Below are 24017 nucleotides of genomic sequence, written 5' to 3'. Positions count from 1 at the left end.
TATCGCGAATTTAAGGCAAAAAAGGAAAAAAATAAGGTAGGTAGGGAAGTTATTTTATTTTCAAAAACATTTAACATTGAGTTAATGGGGGAACAATCTAGACTTTAACAGTGCTTGAACCAAAATAGCCATAAAATGTTTATGGTAGACACAAAAAGAATTGGGTTGGTAGGATAGCAGGAAACAGACATATTATTTTTTATTTATTTATTTATTTTATTTTATTTCTTTTTTTCTTTTTTTTTTTTGGCCTAATGGTTTTTCCATTGATCTTACTAGTAGCCTGAAATTTTCTATCTCTGGCTTAATTAAAACCAATTGGCAATATAGCCAATGACTAAATTATTTCACATAAATGTGACAATTGCAATTGGAAAAAGATCCATTGTAGGAGTCCTAAACAGAGCATCACATTTTGCTGGATAAGTTTGCTGTGATATTTTTTTGTCTTGACTTCAAAACTGCCATTAGTCTGTATATACAATGGAGAGTGGTCTAATATTCAATATTAATATTCAATCTGAACTCCTTGTGATATGATTCCCAAAAGTAAATTACGACAAGAATAGCATTGTGGTCTAAAATCTTACACATTTTGTACCATATCCTAGTGATATGATTCCCAAAAGTAAATTACGACAAGAATAGCATTGTGGTCTAAAATCTTACACATTTTGTACCATATCCTTCTATTTCTCTATCTGATTACCTTTAGATTAATGTGTGTTTCAACACCTCCAAGAAGAAAAATGGATTATTTCATAGAACATTAGTTAGTGTCATGTTTAAGGATAACAAAGAACTAATTAGACTACAAAAATAATGGGAATTTTTTTCTGACCACAAGATTTTGTTAATGGTCAGAGTTTGACCATGACTGTCTGCCCTCTAGGCTTATAACTTGGGAATTAGTTCATATTCTGGACACACAATGATATTGTTGGATAAAACAAGGGAGTGCAAACTTTTAAGGAAATAATTTTCTATTATTAAAGTAAGTAAAGATTCAGACTGACAAACTCTGAATCCTGTCATTACCAAATTATTAAACTAAAGTTTTTGGTTTGTAATGTTTTTTTATTATTATTATTATTATTATTCTGACCAAATTGAAAATGACTAGATTTCTCAGCATGATTGGTTAAAGTAGGTAACATTCAGGCTAGTTTTACTGTATTTTCTTCATGATTGGTTAAATCAGGTTTTGGTACTGTTTAGGCTGTATTTCCTACATGATTGATTAAATCAGGTTTTGGTACTGTTCTGGCTGTATTTTCAATTGTTTGCTGAACAATGAAACCAAGAACTAGAATTTTCTTTAGCTATGACAAATGTGTAGTTTATACAGGTTCAAAATGCATGGCTACAGACAAGAAGGAATGTGAATGAATTATACAGGTTTTTTTGTTGATGCATATACAGTATAGAAAGAAACATACCATAACTGATCACTGGCATAGTGGTACACCACTCGGTGAGTGGTAACCCACAGTTTATTTTATTATGGCCAACTTTACTTCCAAAAAGAATTAGAAAGAAATCTTAAACAATAATAGTGTTATTAGCTACCACTCTCAGAGGGGAGTACCACTATGTTGGTGATCAGTCACGGTCGTCTCTTTGTGTACTGTATGTGTAGACACCTTTCACAGTATTTATAGTGTGCCTTTTATAATAGAAACCTTGACTTGTCAACCTCTTTGTTAACACCATCATGAAGATTAATTTGGAAATCTTTCCTTATTATCAAATATTGCTTATCCTCATGTAAATGCATAAATAGAATTATTGTCAAGAAAGATGGAGATGAATGGCGAACTTGAACTTTGGAAATCATTCCTTTAATCAAAAGGTCATCATAATCCAGAGCCTTGGTCAAACTGGTCAGTTTAATCTGAAATAATTGGTGTGGACAATGTTGTCCATAAATAACACTGTCAGACACTAGTGAAAGTGTTGTCCATAGATAATGTGGTCAGACTGATGGAAAGATTTACCCAATTCCTGATCAATACTGTAACATTTATTGGATGTTTCTTGGAGTTTATCTGTAGAAATTGGTTTGTGTTAAGTAACGATGAGCTGGTAGATAATTTTAGACTTATGTAAAAGTCGATAGGATGTAGGTTTTCTGTGGACATTTACATTCGCCTCTCACTCAATTACGGTCATGGGAAATTTGGATTTTATGCCATTGATGGGATTATTGCATTGAAATTTTTTTTCATTGGTTCACATTTTTGGGAATGTTAAAATTTTTCAAGGTAAGGTACTAATTAAGGTAGGTGACAAATCTTAGCTGATTGTCATTAAGTATTTAAGCAGTTTAACCAAATATAAATGGCTTCCTTGAAAATCATAAAGATTGAATGACAGTTTTCTATTTAGAAAGGACTTCAGTGACAATTAAATTGCTGAATCAGCATTTCTTCAGATGCAGAAATTGATTGGTTGGTACCTTGATTAAGTATAAATATTTTCAGGGGTAAATGATATTTATGGTATTCATAGCTAAGCCAAACAAGACAACAGTGCCTTGTTTATTAAAGTTATTTAAGATGACAGTTTGTCATTTAATAAGAATAAAGCATTGCTGGCCTTGAGTTATGAAATTAAGATATATGACCTTTGACACCATGTTTTTAAGTTACTGTTTTTAACTTTTTTAATTGCATTTCATTTTAAATATTGCTTTCCTTCAGAGTGACTTAAATCTCCCAGACATTTGTAAAATTACCAAATACAACCAATTTTGCTGATAATGCACTTTTCCTTGTAATTTCCTTCCAACACATTTCTTCACAATTACTACTCAGTTGAAAGGTTTTATTAGGGATGAGGGAATTACTTATTACATAGTGACACAATATCTAAAGTCTGAAGGCTCTATTCTCTTAAAGTAGCTATGTAATTCTATAAGAATAAGTATTCAGCTAATAGTCTATTGTCTGTGTTTGGATTATTGCTTAATTGGCCATACAAGAGCTCCATCATTTTGACTGATCTGGAATTTTTAGTTGAAAAAAAGGAATAATCCTGAGGTCATATGTAAATATTTGTAGTTGTTGAAATTTTGTCGACTGATTTTTTTCAAATGAAGCAAAATCAGTTTTGTAACTGAACTTTTCTTCCTTTCTATTTATATCTTGAAAAAAGAGACAGATCCAAAACTAACAAAATTTTCCAACAAAAGGTAGGGTTCAGACCCCCCCCCCTCCTGGGTCACACATTATCTCTTGGTGTACAGGTTCAATTTCAATGGGGGTTAAAGGAAAAAAAATATTCAATGCATCATTATGACATGGGTATGACCACAATCACTTAAAGAGTTATATTTAGGCTTTGTACTTTAAGTCAGGTCAAAAGTCCTGGATTTCAACAATAATAAAATTTGTAAAAAAAAAAAAAATGTACAATGGTCATAATGTGAAACAGCTTTTTAAAGGTCACAAATTTAGCTTTGATTTTACAATAGATCGTCCATTTCAGTCGTTGCAATGATTTAGTTAAGGGATAAATGTCCTCTGTCTTTGATTGTGCAATCGATGTCCATGTCAACCGGATGACGAATTGAAAATAGATGATATTTTCACAATTGATTAAACAAGGGCAAAAATGTGTCGCCACAAGGATACAATGGAAAATAAATACATAAAGGGAAATTAAAAATATCCTAAAATAGGAGAACGATTTTCTGTGTTAGCTCTATGTTGTAGATCACGAGGATTAGAAGTAGCAGTGGTCTGGAAAGTTTTTTATCGTAAATATGTTAGTAATTGAGGAATATTGAGTCTTAATAGAAATGACATTTTTATGCATATGGGGTGATATACCTGGTGTTAGATTTGTATTTGACAATGGAATTGGAACAATTCTGTAATTTACTGTTGACCAATTATTTTATACAAAATTTGTCACTTTCTTGTGTACTATTAATGACTCAAGGACATGAACGCCTTCTAGAAAAGCTGAGGATACTTAACCTATTGGCCACAAGCTTTTCTTTTCAAGCCAGCAGAATCTGTCGAGTCTGGGTTGTTTTCATGCATATTTCTTTCTTTTTAGTTCTTTATGAATTACTTGAATTTTGTGATATCAATTAAATATGAATAAATTTTTTATTTTACTTGATAGATTTCACTAATCCATTGTTGATATATTACAAGTTTTAACCTTGACCTTGCTGATTAGATCATTGTTGTTTCAAGTTATACAATATGATTGGCTGAAGTTCAAACAATAAAAAATGGTCAACTATTGGTATTATAGCTGTCGACCTTGCCATCCAATTAACCCTGCTGATTTTTACGTCAGTAGAAATGCCATCTTGTATTGTTCACTTACTTTTTATCAACTGTAATCAAAGAAAATGATAACCTTAAAATTCCACGGAAGAAAAAATGTCTTTGAAGTGGAATGCTTCTGTTTGTGTATAAATTAGACATTTTCATCTAGTGCCAAAGAGCATTTTTTTATGCTGGTGTATTTGTGCTTGGAATTTGATTAGAACAAATCTTCTAAGTGATCAGACAAAAGGTCTAGTTATTATGATAGTATATTAAGGCATGGAAATTCTGTATAGAGTGATAATAATTACATCATTATGCAATTGAAACTGAACCTTAGTGAACCTTACTCCAACATACCAGAGTCTTTCTATAAGCTCCAGGCCTGTAGCCAGATCTTTCAATGGGCCTTCAGAGTGTAAGGGGAGTATTTGGACAAATTTTAACAGTGCTTAGCCAATTTAAAGCTTGATTTTAGACCGTTTTTTGCTTTTTGGGTGATCTTAACTCAAATTAAATATAGTATGTTAATTGAATTGCTTTGACTTATTAAGAATAACAGTTGTGTACAACAGATTTTCTTTTTTCTTTTACAGAAAGACTCCATTCTAAAGGACTTGGAAAGGGAGAGAATGCTAAGAACTGAAGCTGAGAAAAGATTACGAGAATTGTCTGCAGAAACTAGCCATTCACAAGCCAGATTCCAACAGCTTCAGACAGAATTCCAAAAGTATGTCATGCTAATCATTACAATGATACAAATGCAGGAACTGATACAAGTGTTGGTGAACTGTGTGCACCCCCTTAACCCAGTAGATTGGAAACAATAGGATATTTTGTATCTTGATTTTTCTATTGTTAAATTTAATTTCCCCATTAACATTCTGGCCTTGCCATGCTTGCATCCTTACTTAAAATTCTTTGTACAGAAGTATATGTTGTCAATAGAATTTGAAATATTTAGCTCACTTGGCATCAACAATTTTTCAAAACTTTTCTCCTCTAACACTACTAGGCTGAAATTAACACTTTGCAAGAGTTATTGTTCTTGATTTGGTTTGATTTGGTTGATTTTAGTAGAAAATTGAAGTGTTTTATATTGAAGAGTAATCAAGGGAACCAAGGTTATAGCAGTAATCAAAAGAATGTAATCCAGGGACAAAGACCAGACATGGAAAACAGACATACACAACAAAGAACATAAAGTAACTAAAATCATACATACAAAGTAACTAAAGTAAATGAGCAACTCGGACTCCACTAAAAACTGGGAGCATGGACCAGGTGCACCAATAGGGTAAGCATCCTCTGCTTTTCTAGAAACACCTGCCGAGTTGCTCATAAAAAGTCAAGTCTGGGGTAGACAAACGAGGAAAGGAAACTATGACTCGTTGAATAAATCAGTTTTCATAGTGCTGATGGATACACCATAACGATCCACGAGTTTGTGATGACGACCATAAAACTTCTGTAATGATGACTTCAATCTTGTAGCAACATAACCCTGTTCAAAAAGTCTATTTGTTAGAGTTCTAGCGCAATACAAAAAGTCTGTGTAGTTTCGGCAAGCTCTGGCATAACGTATGAGTTGTGATATGAACACTCCATACGCAGGACCCGAAGGGATGTTGCCACAGATGAAAGGAAAGTTGACAATTCTGAATGAAAAGTCGTCACGTTTGTGATAAAGTTTGGTCAATAGTTGTCCTTTACCATCGATTTCTAAGTGTAGGTCAAGATATGAGGCTGACTTCACAGTGTCTTTAGTATCCTTTATCTCAAGTTTTTTGGGGTAGATGCGATGTATCAAATCCCCGAAATTAGGATTGTTTAAAGATAATATGTCATCTATATAGCGGAAACTGAGATTGAAGGATCTAGCCAAACGATATTCTTTCTTTCTGATCAGATCAGCTATAAAGTCAGCCTCATAAGAGTAGAGGAATAGGTCAGCAAGTAAAGGAGCACAATTTGTTCCCATTGGAATGCCGACCGTTTGTTGAAAAACATGTCCACCACACTGGACAAATATGTTGTTGATTAAAAATTCCAGCATTTTGTAAACATCTTCCTCTGTATATTTGGAAGATGATTTGGAATTATTTCTTACAAAGTATGAGGAATCTCTACCAAGAACTATATATTTGTATCTAGGTGTACCATCTTTTTTGGAAAAACAACGATGTATAATGTTTTTAAGTCGGGATTTTAATTGAGTATGGGGAATAGAAGTATACAGTGTTGAAAAATCATAGGTTTTAATGCTATTATATTCAGATAATAGTTTTGAACTGATTGTAAGTACAATTGTATTAAGATTGTATTAAGTACAGATCTAGATACAGAAAGGACTATTGTCACAAAAAAATATAACATAAGTACAGTGAAAAAGCATCGTTTTTTCCATGGGTTTTTCTACACCATGAATCGCTTTCCCATAGGCAGTGTTTGAATTTTATATGGACTGGTACTTACAGATTTCATATAGTCATTCAGTTTCATGCATTCCTTGAAAAACAAAAAAATATATTACTATCAACATGAAATTTTACATTATAAAATAAACCCATTTCTCTTGCACTTAACAAATCAGACAAATCATTGAGATATTTTTCAACAGCTTCTTTAACTGATAAAAATAGAAACTAATATATTTATAGCTTCTATGATTCCCAGATGTTTGATATCAATCTGGTAACGGGCTGTGAAATGAAAGTAGAAAATGACCAGTTAGCTGGCATATGTTAAAAGCTAGATGAGTTTTGAGTAGGTATTGATGTAAGGCCAGTATACATTTTGTAGATCAATTTTTTAATTTGTCCCAAAATCTTTTAAAAAATAAATGGATTTCGAGTAGACATCAAAGTTGGGAGCTGACATATGTTTAGACTTTATCAGAAAATTTCTATCTGTCGCAAAGTCTTTTTATAAGGTTAACACAGTAACCCAAAACTTCTTGTATTTGATGAAGTAATATGAAGCCCATTCCAAACATTTTTTACAGCATGACAATATAAAAAAAAGTATCTGGAAAATAATAACCATCTCAATATATCAATGATTTATGTTTTCATGGCTCCAGAATGGCGAGAAAAACAAAGGGACTTAATAAAATGATCAATACTTTCTGTAAAAAATGTCCATTTTTCTTTAAAAAGTGATTATTTTTTGACAATAAATGTATTTTTCACTGGCATTCTGGTGAGAATGGTAATAGATTAGTTTATGATTAATATGGTATTGATGATGAGTGATGTCTGATAAAACATATCTAATAACCCTGGCATTCATTGCTTCCTATTAGACAACTCTGGCATTCATTGGTCAGTATCACATAACCTGGCATTCATTGGTCTATATCATATAACCCTGGCAGTCATTGGTCAATATCACATAACCCTGGCATTCATTGCTCCATATTGGACAATCCTGGCATTCATTGCACCATATCACACAACCTTGGCATTCATTGATCCATATCACACAACCCTGATATTCATTGGTCCATATCACATAACCTGGCATTCATTGCTCCATATTGGACAACTCTGGCATTCCTTGGTCCATATCACACAACCCTGACATTCATTGGTCCATATCACACAACCCTGACATTCATTGGTCGGTATCAGAAAACCCTGACATTCAATGATCTATATCACAACCCTGGCATTTATTGGTCCATATCACAAAGACCTGACATTGATTGGTCCATATTACAAAACCCTGGCATTCATTGGTCCATATTACAAAACCCTGGCATTCATTGGTCCGTATCACACAACCCTGACATTCAATGATCTATATCACACAACCCTGACATTTATTGGTCCATATCACAAACCCCTGACATTCATTGGTCCATATTACTAAACCCTGGCATTCATGGTCCATGTTACTAAACCCTGACATTCCTTGGTCCGTATCACATAACCCTCACATTCCTTGGTCCGTATCACATAACCCTGACATACCTTGGTCCGTATCACATAACCCTGACATTAAATGGTCTGTATCACATTACTCAGACATTCTACTGCCCATACTCTGTGACTTTGAATTGTTGTGACTTCCATTTAGACTTCAAAAACACCTGACTGGTTTTTAAAGCTATACTGTAATCAAGAAGTAATATACCTTCAGTATTTTTGGTCCATCAGAGCCTTTACATCTGACTTGACAACTTTTTTCAACTGTAATACTGTATATCAAATATAGATACAGCTTTAGACCAAATAAAATCAGGACCATTATAACTATCTTACGAAAAAGAATTTCTAGGATTAAAGACTTGCCTCATTTGAAAAGAGACACCTGCATTTCTAAAGCTCATCGGTCTTACTTTTTACCAAATAATGTTTAGAACTGTACTTTGTCAGTACTTTTGCTCTTTCATTCATAGATTTAAGTCCATTAAAGGAAATATAAAACTCTGTGAATGACAGCTAATGGCCTTGGCCTTGGCCTTCACATTTTAATATGGGAAATCCCTTATAAAATGTGGAGGATATACTAATGAAATTTAAGTCACTAAAATGTAACCAAACTAAAGGAGCCCATATTTAAAAAATGATTAAAATATGTATGAGCTTAATCATATTATGGTTAGATTAACTCCTTCAATATAAAGTGAATGCTTTCTAATTAGTTAATAATTTCCACATTGACTAAAAGTTGTTTTAGAGATGTAACAATGATATCTACCACCATTTATCAAATTTCTTCTAATTGACAAGAGTTTTAGAAAATATTTCATATTTTGCTCTTAAGTGTCCTTGATAATATCACTTATTCTCTCTGGAAAGTCCAATATCCTAAATATTAATTATTTTAGTATACAGTGATTGGAATTTCCATGCTGTTTATCTGCTATGACCTTTTGTGTGTTAGAAATATAATGAAATTAACCATTGTGGTCATAAAAGATATGTTTTACCAGTTTATTCCATTATTGAGGACATAAATTTTTTCAGAGAAGGGGGCAATGTAACATCATTTTTGTATTACATGTAATCAGTTATAATCATATTTCACCAATGATGACTATTGAGCTTTATATTATATCTACTGTAGGCCAAGGTTGCTAATGTTTCTAATTCAGTAACCATTACAAATCGTATCAAACTAATTTAGTCGTATTTTCAATTTACCGATACTATCACAAACCTATTTCCAATCACCCTCTCAGATTGGAATTGCTGATTTTACTTTCACAGAAACAGAATTTCTTTTGAAGAAGCCATCTGTAGTTTGTAAGGAAAGGAAATCAGGTTTATAGCGTGTTTTCTACCTTCATCAAATATCTCATTTATACCGACAAATTACAGAAAATTGCCATTACAGCTTATTGCCCTAAAATACGATAAATAATCAGAAATGATACTTCCTAAAAGCATAATGTAAACTTGTCCATTTATGGATATTTTGTGTGCTCAAGGGCTAGAGCCAATGTTTAGTCACATTTTAACATGCAATACTATCATTAAGACTTGTTTTCTATATCTTATCTCAGTATCAAACTAGCATTTAATGATGAAAGGAGCAGGTTTATATCAATTTAGAATCAGATCTGTGAAAGTTACTGTGACAAAGATCGTATTAAAAGACCCAATAACACAATTGTACCCAGTACATACAAACCTTTAATACATGTAGAACTGTTTTTATAAGCATGGGCATTTTTATCTGTTTCTCATGGCACATTTTCCCCAGCTTAGGTAAGGTCTTGTATTTAGATATGCAGCAGTCAGGACTAATGAATGCCTCAAAAATAAAATTCAGTTATTTGGATGTTTTAAAGAGATTCTACAATTAGTACAACAATTTATGAGTTATACACTTCAAAGATAACTTGTTTAAATTTCTAAAATCCCATTTATAAAAATAAAGTTGTTTCAAGCACTGAATACTAGTATCTTACTTCCAGGAATATCATGGAATTATCTTCAAACTGGACTCAGGTTTCTTTATATTTACAACATGTATAAAACATAATATGTATTGATAGCAATATTTCTCTTGATTTTAGAATGGAGCAAGCTGTATCCCAGATGATGCAGTTCAAGTCCAAGATAGACCAACTGAAACAGGAGAAGACCAGCTTATCTATGCAGTATGAGGTCAGAAAGGATCATTGTTTCTTTGTTATTGAGAGTTCTTGTCACTGGCTAATGATAATAAAATTATATAATGATTTTAGGCCTTACCTATGATGGCTGGGGCTACCTGTACTTAAATCACATCTAACTTTATTGGTAATGCACTGTTATTTTGTTACATGGCTGATGTTTTGATGGGAGACTTCTGTATTAAACAATCACATCCTAACTGCATATGTCACTTCTGAAACATGTCAGAAATATGTCACTTCCAACAGAAAGATTTTGAGCCATTAGTGTTTTGACAGAGAATGTACTTATGTAGGTCATTGCCAACGCTTAATCCTCATCAACAACCAACATGAACACCATTATATTGGATGATTTTCTTTCTTCCAGTTAGGCATAGTATTTTGTCACATCTCCACTGGTATTTTGGAATCACATTGTCCATCTGTCCAATTCTTATCACGATTATTTGACTCCCAATGGATGGATTGATTGTATGTGGCTTTATATAGATGTGGTATACCTTGTAAGAGATTTTAGATGCTATTCTATATCAAATTCTTTTTTGTGGAACTTTGCCATACAAATAATGGTACTTTATGTAACTTATGGCTAATTTTTCAGAGAAATTTAAACTCATGTAAACATTTTTGCTAAATTTTAAAGGAAAGAAGTATTGGATATACTGTTTGAGATTCAAAATGACTTTAATTACCTTATAGATCAGAATCTTATTTTTTTACATGTGATACATTGTACATATGCTCACACTAATCAATTTCATTTTTGAGGAAAGCTCTTGGGCAGTGATCTAGTATAGTTACTTCTGGTATTACTTTCTTGTACCGGGTTTACCATTTGTTGCTACTCATTAATTAAAAAATGAAAGAAAAAAGCAATTTGAGGGTTCATCATATTGATTTAGTCACTTAAAACCATTTTAATTTTTTAGTGATTATTTATGTTGTTACTGCACAGCCCATCAAAGTCTAATTAGTGATAAAATATACTGACAGCCTTTCCATCAACTGTTGCATTAAAACATGCCAATATCTAATATGGAAGATCATAATTATGCTATTTAAGCCCATCTCTACCTTATAAAACTCTAAGTTTTAAGTGAAATAGACTCTGTCATGGCTATATTTTCTATATATAAAGTTAGGACTGTATGTGAATTATGACTTTGTCATAGCATTATGATGTGGACAGATTAATACCTGTCTACCTAAGAGTCATGCAAAAATTTCAACTGTAAAGCACCCCCAAAAAATGGAGAATAGGACAAAACAATAACATTTGTATCTAAGATGTTGATAGAAGTGAAATAACTAATTACTGTTGGAGTATCAAGACTCCTACATATGGTCTTCTGTAGGGTATCCAGATCAGTCAAAACAGTTCTGTTAATTATATTTAAAAAAAAATTCCCACCTGTTTTATTACTATAGATTGCTATGTAACCATTCCATTTTTTTTCACTGCTACATACATGTGCTTTTATTGGTTCTCAAATCACTTGATGCATTGCCTTTTCACGCTCTGCATGGTTTTTAGGTGGATATGTATTTATGAAGCAGTTAATGATGTGTTTATATTGGAACATCATATTTTCATCCTATCTTCAGCCTCTGTGGAGATGTTCTGCTATATGTCTTTGTTGATGGTATTACTAGATTAGGGTTAACTGCTCTGTACGCACAGTTTTCAGTAAGGTTTAAATGCCCAACTTCATGAATCCCTGAGGGCTCATTTGGTCCTGTTTAGCTTACTGAAAGAGTAGTAGATTGAGGTTTACAGTTCCTTGGTGTGAGTTAATGGAGGGTTTACTGATCTATGGCATGAGTATATGGGTGGTTTTGAGATAAGTGTCTGGAAAGAACACTAAATATTCAGAATAACTTTAACAGCCTTTGGTCATCCATTATTATGAGTTATAGACATGATCTATAGGTGTTTCCTTAAGTATTTTTGGTTTTCTCACAAAGCCTAGTGATTCTAGCTGGACAGTAGGCTTTAGGTTCTACCTCTCCACAAAGACATAAAATGGATACAACAATTTCATTACTCAGTGGAGATGTTTTAATTTAATGTATTTGTAATTTTAGGATACTGTAAACAAGAAAAAAATCTGCGAAATTGATTTTTTTAACATTTTTATAAACCACGAAAATTGATACCTGCGAATATGTTCACTTGATAGAATTCGCGAAACTTAGCAATGCAAAAATTAATACATTTACAGTTTTGAAATTTGTATGCTACTTCAACATGGTGGTAGTCAGATAGGTTTTCTGTCTTGACAGTGTGTCAACCTTGTGTCTTTTGAGGCTCAAGTTGATGTTTTGCCCATTTTAGAATTAATTTTTTGCCCAAGTTACTCAGAAAACACGTTAAAGATGTTATCACCTTTCCCCAAAATGAAGGAACTTCAGCCTTGGGGCCATCAATTGCCATGGATACATAGTGATAAACAGTCTAATTTTTTAGCTAACAAGTTGAAGGAGAAGTTCATTGACTGTAATAGCATTAGTTGAGATTATTAAACTCATTTCGTCTGAAACAATACACTGTACAATATCTATCATATTTCTGATTAAAACTTTACCATAGTTCATTGCCTTGTAAGGCTATATAGCTGTATTTAGGGAGTCAAGGTTATTCTGTTTGGAATCATGTATGTCTGTGTGTATATAGGAAAAAAAACATTGATGTAATATACTTGAAACAACAGCGATAGAATTATCTCCCCTTCAGAACTATTTTTTTCATATACCCTCCACCCCCTTTTTGTGTTTGTAATCATAGAATAAAGCTCTTTTATGTTTTAGCCTGTTCATTTCATTTGTCAAATATCTTCTTTTTTTCTCTCTTCAGAACAACATACAGAAGTGCAACACTCATATCAGTAGTCTAGAGAGAGAGAATATCATGCTGTTAAATGATGTCAAAAAGTTTGAGCAACAGGTGAGACATTGAAGATGATTATTACTTTGTTTAATAATGTATTAATGTATAAATACAATCGGAGAGGCTTTTAAAGATGTTATGCTGAATATTGGTTCATGTTGTAGCACTGTACAATAATTCTCTTTTCCATATCATAAAAACATATATATAGCTGCAGAGTGCTTCTGTTTGCTTTTTAAATCAACATGATTTGGTGCTAAAAACTTGAAATTTTGCATGTTTAAGATTTAAATTAGTTGTTGGAAAGGTCAACCTTTGCTGATGATTACTGTGGTCTGTAAATAATCTCATAATTCACCATTTTACTACTGAATCAACACAAGATTGGACTTGATGGTCACATCAAAGGATTTTCCTCTATGGTTAAAAGCTACTCTTTAATTTTGGATTGATTTATGCCAATCATATATTGTTGAATGCTGCTTGAGACCTCAAGAGTAGAAACTAGAATAAAAGCCTAAATCGTAGATGTATATGACTGTAATGTCCTCTGTAATTTTCATAAATTAATAAAAAACTTGATTTGCATCTGTATGACAAACACAGGAGGATCCAGAAGTCTAATTTTAAAATGGGGCATGTCAATGCCAGAAATTTAACAAAAGGAATTTCTTATCCATAAATTTATAAAAGCAAGGTTCCAGGCCATTATTTACACAAAATTTGCAATAGAAGACAAAAGTGACCCTTAGAACACCCCTTAACTGAATCTATCACAGAGATGTTGGTTTATAGGAGGCAACATGTTAATGTAGTCCGTCCTTAGGCATCTTCTTAAATCATGAATGAATAACCAATGAGATAAAAACTCTACTGTTAAAAAGAAAGTTGTGATTTATTGGTAAAGAAAATTGCTACCTTTAATAAGAAAATTACTGTAAAATAGATCATTGTATAAAAATAAAGTCTGTGTTTAAATTTAAATAAAGATAAATATCTTGATGAAACTTTTACCCTTGAGGGATAGTTTGATTCAAACACTCAAGTTAAGTTTATGGTAATGACACCTGGCCGATACACAATCCTTGCTTTGTGGCAAAAGAAATTGGAGAGAATCAGAGAAAATTGTCCGCTGAAGTAACATGTGTGAAATCTATAGAAATTCAAAACCTAATTTGTATAAACGTTTTTATTGATTAACATATTTTTGCCTTCTTCAAACAAATTTGTGTCAGCTTGAGTTATTTTCACGTTAAGTTGTCCCCTTTGCATCAAATGTTTTGCTGATGGATAAATAGTTAGCAGTTGTTTAAATTCATAATAGTGTTATGGATAAATATGATTTTTGCCATTTTTTGCTGATTTCCTAACAAGTTGCAGTTGTTTAAATCTATGTTAGTGTTACGATGTACGAGATATTTTTGTACTTATTGAGAACTTTTTATATAAGTGTGATACTGAGAGAACTTATTAGAGTTTTGACAAATTTTCTGGAGAAATGAAGCTTCAAGTATTGCGATATAATTACTGCTTAAAAGGTAAAAAAAACATACTGACTCTTCATGCATAAAGATGAAATTGGTGAAAATATTTCAATAACATCTTCAGCTTAATTAGCTGTTTAATCGAAGTATGGACTTCTTTCTGCTCAGTGATTTGATTTTAATTTTTTATGTATTTTATTTGTTGTTAATGTTAAGGGTTGACTTTCAAATTAGTTTTTTGAGTGATTGTGGCATTTTCTTGATTAGCTTTTTGTGTTCTGTTAAATGATTTTTCTTGATGATTTTATTTCAAGTTCTAACATGCTCAATGTTGAACTGAAATTGTAAAGAAATATCAAAGGCTATCATTTTCAAAAGTAAAGTTGTTCTTTTTTTTTTCTTTTTTTTTTTATCAAATCATGATATTTTTTTTACTTATCTAGTAGTCAGTTCATAGAGGGATTTTTCCTAGAAATCAATGTCTATGGGGTAAATATATAACAGTTCATTTTGTTTTGATATTTTTCTATTGTCTAATTTGCATAGTTTGCATTAAATATTTCTCATTTGCATATTTTGTATTACAGATGAGTAGTGGTACAGACCAAGAGAGAACTCAGTTGTTACTGGAGAGACTGAAGGTTCTGGAAGCAGAAAACTCATCATTGGTGTTAGAAAATGAGCAACAGAGGCAACAGTATGAAAAATGTCTGGATGAAATTGCCAACCAGGTGGTTCAAGCACTGCTGGCCCAGAAGGTAGGAATTTTAGCCTTTCAAAACAACTGACTTTCTTACCTGCAAACAAACTTAACATAACCATCAATGATATGATTGAATATTAATAAACTTTTAAGGTTAATACATAAAAAGAATTGCTGAATTCAAAATTTTTGCTGGAATCATTCAAAGAGTCACAATTAAATTCAAATGGTCTTATTATTACAAAGAAGCTGAATCAATGAAAGTTATGATCTAATGGAAGATTCAAAGAACAAAAATGATGTTATGAAAGGCAGCAAATTCGTTTCTTATAATACACTGTATACAACTTCAAATCTCCACAGTGTAAATTAGATAATGGACCCAGTTTAGAAAAAATGGATTTTGCCATGTGAAACATATCAGAATAAAAATTCATGAATGAAACAAATTAAATATATCTATAAATGAGGTATGTTACACTTAAACCCTTATTCCTTGAAAAAAATCTATAAAACCAACATGCTGTCATTATTAGTATTAAAACAAGGCACTTTTGTTAAAAAAAAGTCAAGTTATCAAATGAACAATGGGAGTATTCTTTTTTCAATCTTTTTTTCATATATCAACGAAGATGGATTTCTTCTAGTGTCTGTAGAATGCACAACTGATTTTTGTAAAGAAATGTTGAATGATATCTATTTTCTGTCATGCAATGTTTATTTTTTTATTCCAGACACTCAGGGAAGAATGTTTACAACTGCAAACAAGAGTTCAAGATCTAGAACATCAGAACAAAGAATTGAATCACATGTTTCAACAGAAAGTCAAATACTCATCAGATACTCTGTTACAGGTATATAACTTGTTTTCTTTTCAAGGTTTTCCTTTGTAATATATAGCACATAAAATAGGTTGTCTGTATTTTTAAAAGTTTATCAAACAGAATAGATTTCAATCCTATGAATACGAACAAACTGTATGTCTAAGGGATGACCTTAACCTTTAGATCATTCTTTTTGAAATCTAAACTGTAGTTATTTTGATCTGCACTGATGAAAAAAGGATTTCTATGGTGCTGTACAAGTTTTCTCAGTCTTTTTAAGATCATGAAGCTCTTTCGTTTCTACTTATCCTCTCTTTACTTTATTCAATGCTGTGAATTACAGTTATGATATTATTCAAAATATTTATTGCAGACTCTTCCAGCCAGTCAGACAGTGTCTACAAGTACATTATGTGAGAGCTCAGGTTATTACAACAGTGTATGTAGTCTTCCAGCATCATCTGTATCTATAGAGGCTATGGTATGTTATACCACCCCCTGTACAATTTTCTGAACTTGTATTTCCCTTCCGCATAAACTTTTCACTGACTTCAACTGCCAATTCCTATGAACAACACAATAAAAAAAATGACATGGTTTGATATTTTGTTGAATAATTATTTATTAAATAGCAATGACCAAATTTATGAGAAAAAAAATATCAGACAAATATAGAGACTGGGTGTATTTATTTTTACTGTAGTGTTTTCATTAATAGCCAAAACTATAAATAATATCCATCTAATTTTCTTGATTTTCTGTTTATATTTTTCATATTCAACTCAAATTACAAGATATTTCTAATCCTTCCATTATTTGTTCTCATTTTTACCCATTTCCATCCTTCTATTCATGTATCCATCATTTGTTCCCGTCTTCCAGCACATCTCTGCCACGGTGGCGCATTGTAACATAGACGTAACCCAACCTGATTTACCACTTAATCACCATAGCACTGTTAACACCTCTCCTCTGCACCCTGTTGCTAATGGTTACCAACTTACTGCTTCTACCAATACCTCTCCACATCCTGTTGCTATGGGTTACCATCCATCTGCCAGCACAGATTCTTCTCAACTTTCTGTTGGTGTTAGTGGTCACCTGTCTACGAGCAATGACTCTCTGCACAGTGATAACGTATGTTTTACTTCAATACTACTGTGATGTTACTAAATACTTAAAGAAATAAATCAATAAATCCTTTTGTCATTGTTTTACCACAAGCTAGCCATTTATGTCACATTATTTCACCCCAAGTGATAGTGAGGGGTTAATTAATGACATAAATGACCAGCCCATGGTAAAACAATGAGGAAATGACTTAATGAAGTTTCTGTGATTTATTTCAATTCTAATAGGACTAGTTTCTTCATATTTTTTAATTGACCCAGCGTGTGAGTTGGGTGAAATTTTGGTCATGCGTTTATCACTTTTTTACCATGGCTGTGGTAGCACGTAATAGTAGAATATTAAATATACTTTTAATATTATGTGTACATTGGATATTTCACTGTTATATTTGTAATAGCAAGTCTTATGGTAAAAAATTCAAATTTTAAAAATATTCTTAAGGCTTGTTTTTTTCTTTTTGATGGACAAGCCTAAATTAGCTGAAAATTGGTTTGTACGCATGACTTGGTAAAAAATTAAAGGCAAAAATATGAATAAATTTCTAATTGATTCCAGTCCAAATTAAGATTTGATCCTTCAATAACAAAAATGTATTTAGTTGATGATTATTTGCATTATGGACTAAGGACCAATTGACATTAATTAAGTTACAGTACAAAGTTGTTTTATACAAAATAAACCATGTTGCACAATAGGAACCAACCAATCAGAAGGCTTGTTACAAAACGAATTAAATTATTTGTCATTAAACCGTTACATATTACCGAAAGCCATGCAGTTTTTGTGCTGTCTTTTTTTAGGGGGTTTCTGTGAAAAAAATATACAGTTTAAGTTCATGATTAACCATTACTTATATTGTGTTCTTCGAAAAAAATATTTAAGAATTATATCATTTATAATAATATATTAAAAAAAATACTGAAAAAAGAAATTGGTTTCAACACCAGCATCGTTATACATGCTATATACATGTATCAGTAAATCAAAGTAGTTTCTAAATAAACACCTATTTCTTATCGCAAGTCTTGTGGTAAAAAATTAATTTAGTGAAACAAGAAATTATTCCTTAAAAATTTACACATAATAATGGCACTTTTTAAGTTTTGACAAAAAGTATCACAGTTAGCCAAATGTAGCAAGATGTTAGTCCTATCAAGATTTTTATAAATAATGTAATTCTGTTTATCTGTGACAATTTGACATAACATTGTAATTTGAAATTGCATATATTTTTAGTATCATGGCAGTTGCCTAATATTGAAAATATCAAGCAGAAGGAACAAAGAAAAAATGAAAACGTTGCTAATAAATAAGATTTCTGAAGTTACAGTCAAATGGTTTTTACTTGTATTTTACCTGTTTATCATCCTTTGTAGGCCTTTGAGGACCCCAAAAGCAGCAAGTGTAATTCTAAATGTGGAGCAAACTGTGACAATGTACAATGTAGGACAAAAATAGAAACAGAATTCCCTGCTACTAATTCTAGTCCAAAAATGAAACATGTGAGCATATCAGAGCGTTCTATTGAAAGGACAAAACAACGAAGCAATTCTACGTCTTCATTAAATACAGCGAGTAAATTACGAACTTTTAGATCAAATTCAACGAATGCTGCAATGTCAAAAAGTAGACTTGTACAACCTGGTGTAATATCTCAGAGTTCAAGTTCGTCCAATGTTGCTCAAGGTCAGATAGACAATGTTGTTCATAACCAATCTGAATCGAGCACTAAAAAGAGGAGTTTGTCACAACCTGAACATATTAACAAAAGTATGTTACATGTCAGCCAGACCAAACCTGGTTCTAAGCCAGTCAGATCAGAATTAAGTAAATCTACAAGCAAGATTAATCCTAAGTTACAAAAATCATCAAGTTCTTCAAATATTCCAATGAAAAAGACAAGTAAATCTCAGTCATCTCTACCTCAACCTTCACAGAGTAAACTTCCACAGAAAAAGACTGAAATCGACTCAGGAAAGAGAAACTCAGGTGTTGTATCATTAAACTCACGAGTGCCTAAAACAGTGACCTCTACAAAAACTCAGGGAGCTCTATCATCGAAACAGAATCAAACTCGTATCCAGACTGAGATGGAACATAAGCAAAGGGAGGTTACTCCAATCAATACTGGTACAAGTAGAGTTCCTTCCATTCCTAATGGCCAGTACTTTTATGATTATAGTGATGAAGATAGTGATATTAATCGTCCGGTGTCTGGAGTCAGTAACGGCTCCACAGCTTCCGTGAATGAGATTCTGGATGATGATTATGACACTGATACGCTTCTTGATGCTAATTTCACCACTGAAAAATTCGCATTTTTTGAAACTCCGCAATTTCATAAGGATGACAAAAAGAAAGATAAGTGTAAAAAGAAGAAAGATAAATCAATGTTCTCAAGTCTCAGAGGAAAACCTGACATTGTGAAAGACACTGAACATAGTGAACAGAAAAACAAAATAAAAAGTCCTCGTCCTCATCGTAGGAGAGGCTCTCTACCACACTCTCTCAAATCAAAAGTAAATAGGCCTTCTTCTTTAGTAATATGTTCAAAGGACAAGAGTAATATGCAACATGCATACAGTTCATCAAGTTTGAGCAGTACTGACAGTGATGAAAACTATATGCCCCACTTATCTCGACAGTACCAGCTGAAATACAAGACAAGGAACCAGTCAGGAAGTAGTGAGACAAACAGTATGTCTGGTTCTCAGTCAGAAAAGGTTCAGATGAAATCATCACAAGAATCAACTCCAACTGGTGGAGAGAAAAGTTTCATGCCTCCAAATGAGCAAAATATTTATAGGGAGGTAATTGTAGTGAAAAATAATGAAAATTCTCATCATGGAACTCAGCCAAACAGGAAGCCTCCTCCACCAGTTCCAAAAAAGCCCCCAGTGGCTGGAAGACGTTCCCCTGGTATCATCATGGGGGTTCAGTCTCCAGGGTTACGTATCAAAACTCAGGGTCATGACCTTGGAGTACTAAGACCACATGAGTTTAAAACTGGTGTTTTTGAGAGTACTGACTCAGTGTCTTCTGTACCTATTCCAACTGTGATAGTACCCAGTGATGCAAATGTAACCCAGACTCATAAGTACATGTCGTCTGACTCAAGCTTCGAGAGTGTGAAAAATGAAAAGGTTGAAAGGTCAGGGAGTAAAGATGATGGATATTCTACAATGTCTAGTGATATTCAGCCAGAAATGATGGAAAAATTTAGTGATTCTTCATTGAAGAGGGATACAATATTAAGATGTGACTTACAAATCAGGAATGATATAACAGTTGCTCAGGAGACTAGTCAAAAGTTCATTCCTTGTAATAACTCTGTGATTGATACAGGATCAGTGGCACATTCACAGCCAAATACTTCACCAAAAAGGACTGTTCCTCAAGTTCATGATAGAAGCATAGGAAATGGTTCTCTAGGGAGGGTCAAGGCAATGAGACAAATGTTTGAGGCTCAATGTGAACAGGCTAACGACCATCTAAAACCTTTTCCTTTGCGAAAATCTTACTCAGTTGATAGTAAACTTGGACATAAGGAAAGTCCATCTCATAATGTGAACCGTCGGTCCCTGGGGGAGGATGTCATGTTGAATGTCTCTGTACAAGAAGAAGAGAAATATGGTAGGGGACTTAACTCTGAACAAGTTGATAAATGTAGAGAACAAGCTCAAGCTGTTACATGTGACCAGTTTATGTATGAAAGTCACCATAGTAATATAACCCAAAGGGATGAACAAGGCCATTTTGTCTCAAGCCTAGATCATGTGACACTTTCGAGTGATCATGTCACTTCTTCAAGAAATCACATAACTGACCATACAGCATCAAGAAGCCACATGACTGCAGATAGAAACTCTATTTATCACATGTTGAACCTTAGTGAGGAGAATTTTCTGTCTGATATTCCAGAAGAGAGAGAGGATTATGGTGAAATGTCTGGAGCTTCCAATGAGAAATTACTTGATTTTCCAATGCGACCACAAGCTGCTAAATTAGCACATATTACAAAACTGCAGAAATTTGAAACTACTGTTAAGAAATTTTATTGGTCTTCAACATCTGGACTTTGCCGCTTTTTATCAGATTCTGACTTGGACAAAATCATGAGGCGAGATTCTTTTGAAGACATAACCAAACATCGATCTGGGCGCCCTCTAGAAAGATCAGTATCCCTTTCTGCACTGAATACAAGAACTGAGATGATAACAAACATGAGACTGGCCCCTACACTGAGACGTAGCTGTCATCATTCACTGATTAATGAGATTTCTGTCAATGATCGAGTCCAGGATATAGTTAAGGAACATATTCTGAAGCAGGTATGTCAAACACCGAAATAATGTTCTAGGTCAGAAAAGCCACAAATATGTTATTTGTAAAACAGTTAAACCTGTCTAGAGCAAACCTGCCTTTGGGCTGTAGAAATCGTTTGGTTTATTCAGTAAACCTGTGTAAAGCAAACCTGCCTTTGGGCTGTGGAAATCATTTGGTTTACTCAGTAAACCTGTCTAAAGCAAACTTACCTTTGGGCTGTAGAAATCATTTAGTTTACTCAGGTTCAATATACTTCGAAACTGATATGACAGGATTTCAAAAGGTTATTGGTTTATTTAGGGTTCAGTTTAACCAGGTTTCATTGTATTAAATTCAATAATAAAAAAAAAGTCTAAATGGAATTTTAAGGAGTCAGAAATTACCTTTTTCCCCCTTTTTAGCTCACCTTGCTAAAGGCCATGTGAGCTATTGCCATCCATTGTTGTCCATCGTTGTCGTTAACAACTCTTCTCCTCTGAAACTATTTGACCAATTGGAACCAAACTTGGTATGAATGTTCCTTGGGGTATCTGCATAGAACTGTTATGGGGATTTTTGATCCATCAAAAAACATGGCCACCGTTACTAAGAATAGAACATAGGGGTCAGACAATAGTTTTTCGCATAAATCTCCAAAATGGTTAGGTTAAGCCCAATCCTGACCGAGTAAAAGTGTTTAGCATGATGAGATCTATTTGAAGTCAAATTTTCATTTTAATTTGTGCAGCCACGTTGTAGTTATTGCCCTTTTTTTGTTTTTTTGCTTTTTTTAATGTTATTTCTTTCAAATATCTTCTCTGACACTACTTGACCAATTGGAACCAAACTTGGTATGAATGTTCCTTGGGGTATCCTGCATAGAATGGATGTCGGATTTTTGATCCGTCAAAAAACATGGCCACCGTTACTAAAAATAGAACATAGGGGTCAGACAGTAGTTTTTCGCATATATCTCCAAAACGGTTAGGTTTAGCCAAATTCTTTCAACTGCTGAAATGATCCTTATTTTTAGGGCTACAAAAGTCTTCAGGCTTAAGAGTTATTGCCCTTGACAGGGGAAAATGACAGGTTGTTTTTTTTTACAGTTTTCAGCCAATGTCTTGAAAACTATGATAGATTTAGACTTTGATTGACTGAAATGATCCTTATGATAAGTCCTATCAAAGTTTTCTTGAGTCAAAATTGTTGGACAACTTGTTTAATTTATTGCCCTTGAAAGGCAAAATTCAACCAGGTGAGCAATTCAGGCACCTGGGAGCCTCTTGTTTATACTTTTTTCTGGATCATGAAACCATTACTAAAGCAATGGAATGAAATTATTTTGAATTTTTTTAATGAGGTAGACCTAGGGTAAGGGACACAACTCTTACAAGTCATTATCATGTTTGTATTCAGCATTTGACATCAATCACATGTAAGCATCAAAGTAACGTAGATTGATTTCATTCTGTTTCAAATGAACACTTGAAAGGCTTTGGTGAAATTGAATACGATACAAACATATCTTTGATTTCAAGAGTTTTGTCCCTTACCTTAGGTCTACCTCCTTAAGTGACAATAGAAGTATAACTACTGTGAAAAAGCTAATGATTATACTGAGGTATAATACTTATGAGCATTACAAAAATTGGTTATCTGACCTTTAAGTGCACATTAAATTATAAAATACAAGGAACAAATTTTACTTGTATCTAGAGCATTTATATAAAAATATGAAGAACATTAGCATTGCCTTAATGATTGTCATTTTTGGCCCAATTCAGAAATTCAACTTCTGGCTATATTAAACTATGTTTAGTTGTCACAACATACTCCTAATACCTCTCGACCAGTCAGGCATATACATTAATAATCCCAGAATGCAATAAAGTTTCTGAATCGGTCCATTGTTTTATGATATCAATGTTGCTTGGTGATAAGAGTAGTTCATTATTTTTCATGTTTTGTGTTTACAATATAAAATTTTTTGAGAGACAATTTCTGACCTTTTTTTTTCTGCTCCAGCTTGCCCGTTCAGTAGACAGTGAATCAGATGATGACCTACATAATTATAGCTTTGCCCAACTACTGGCTAAAAAACAGAGGCAGAACTTTCTAGAACAATCATTTGAGGTTAGTAATGTGGGCACTTGACTTTCATTTCTGGGATGTATGTTTAATTTGAATCTGTCTGTCTACTTATTCTCTTGTGAGTATGAATCTTTTTGAACTATAAGATAAATTGTGATAAAATTTAACTCGAAAAC

General features: G+C 32.9%; 1 protein-coding gene across 14 annotated transcripts in view; it reads left to right on the top strand.

Annotated features, from left to right (window-relative positions):
• LOC148599296 (uncharacterized) overlaps positions 1–24017 on the top strand; it is a 128849-nt gene that overhangs the window by 99348 nt on the left and 5484 nt on the right. For 12 of the 14 annotated variants that reach the window (XM_088559651.1, XM_088559649.1, XM_088559653.1 and 9 more), the window contains 9 exons: positions 4883–5016; positions 10315–10405; positions 13271–13360; positions 15375–15545; positions 16225–16344; positions 16688–16795; positions 17197–17451; positions 18822–21776; positions 23776–23883. In XM_088559651.1, coding sequence (XP_088415777.1) covers positions 4883–5016; positions 10315–10405; positions 13271–13360; positions 15375–15545; positions 16225–16344; positions 16688–16795; positions 17197–17451; positions 18822–21776; positions 23776–23883 — 4032 coding nt within the window. The remainder of the gene's footprint in view (positions 1–4882; positions 5017–10314; positions 10406–13270; positions 13361–15374; positions 15546–16224; positions 16345–16687; positions 16796–17196; positions 17452–18821; positions 21777–23775; positions 23884–24017) is intronic. The other 2 variants (XM_088559657.1, XM_088559662.1) reach the window with 1 other exon arrangement.

This window comes from Perna viridis, chromosome 13 (genome assembly GCF_037379345.1).
Source record: "Perna viridis isolate PV_CMFRI_1.1 ecotype Kerala chromosome 13, ASM3737934v1, whole genome shotgun sequence".
Lineage (NCBI taxonomy): Eukaryota > Metazoa > Mollusca > Bivalvia > Mytilida > Mytilidae > Perna > Perna viridis.
Note: the sequence above shows the minus strand (reverse complement) of the source record. Positions and strands in the feature narration are given on the sequence as shown.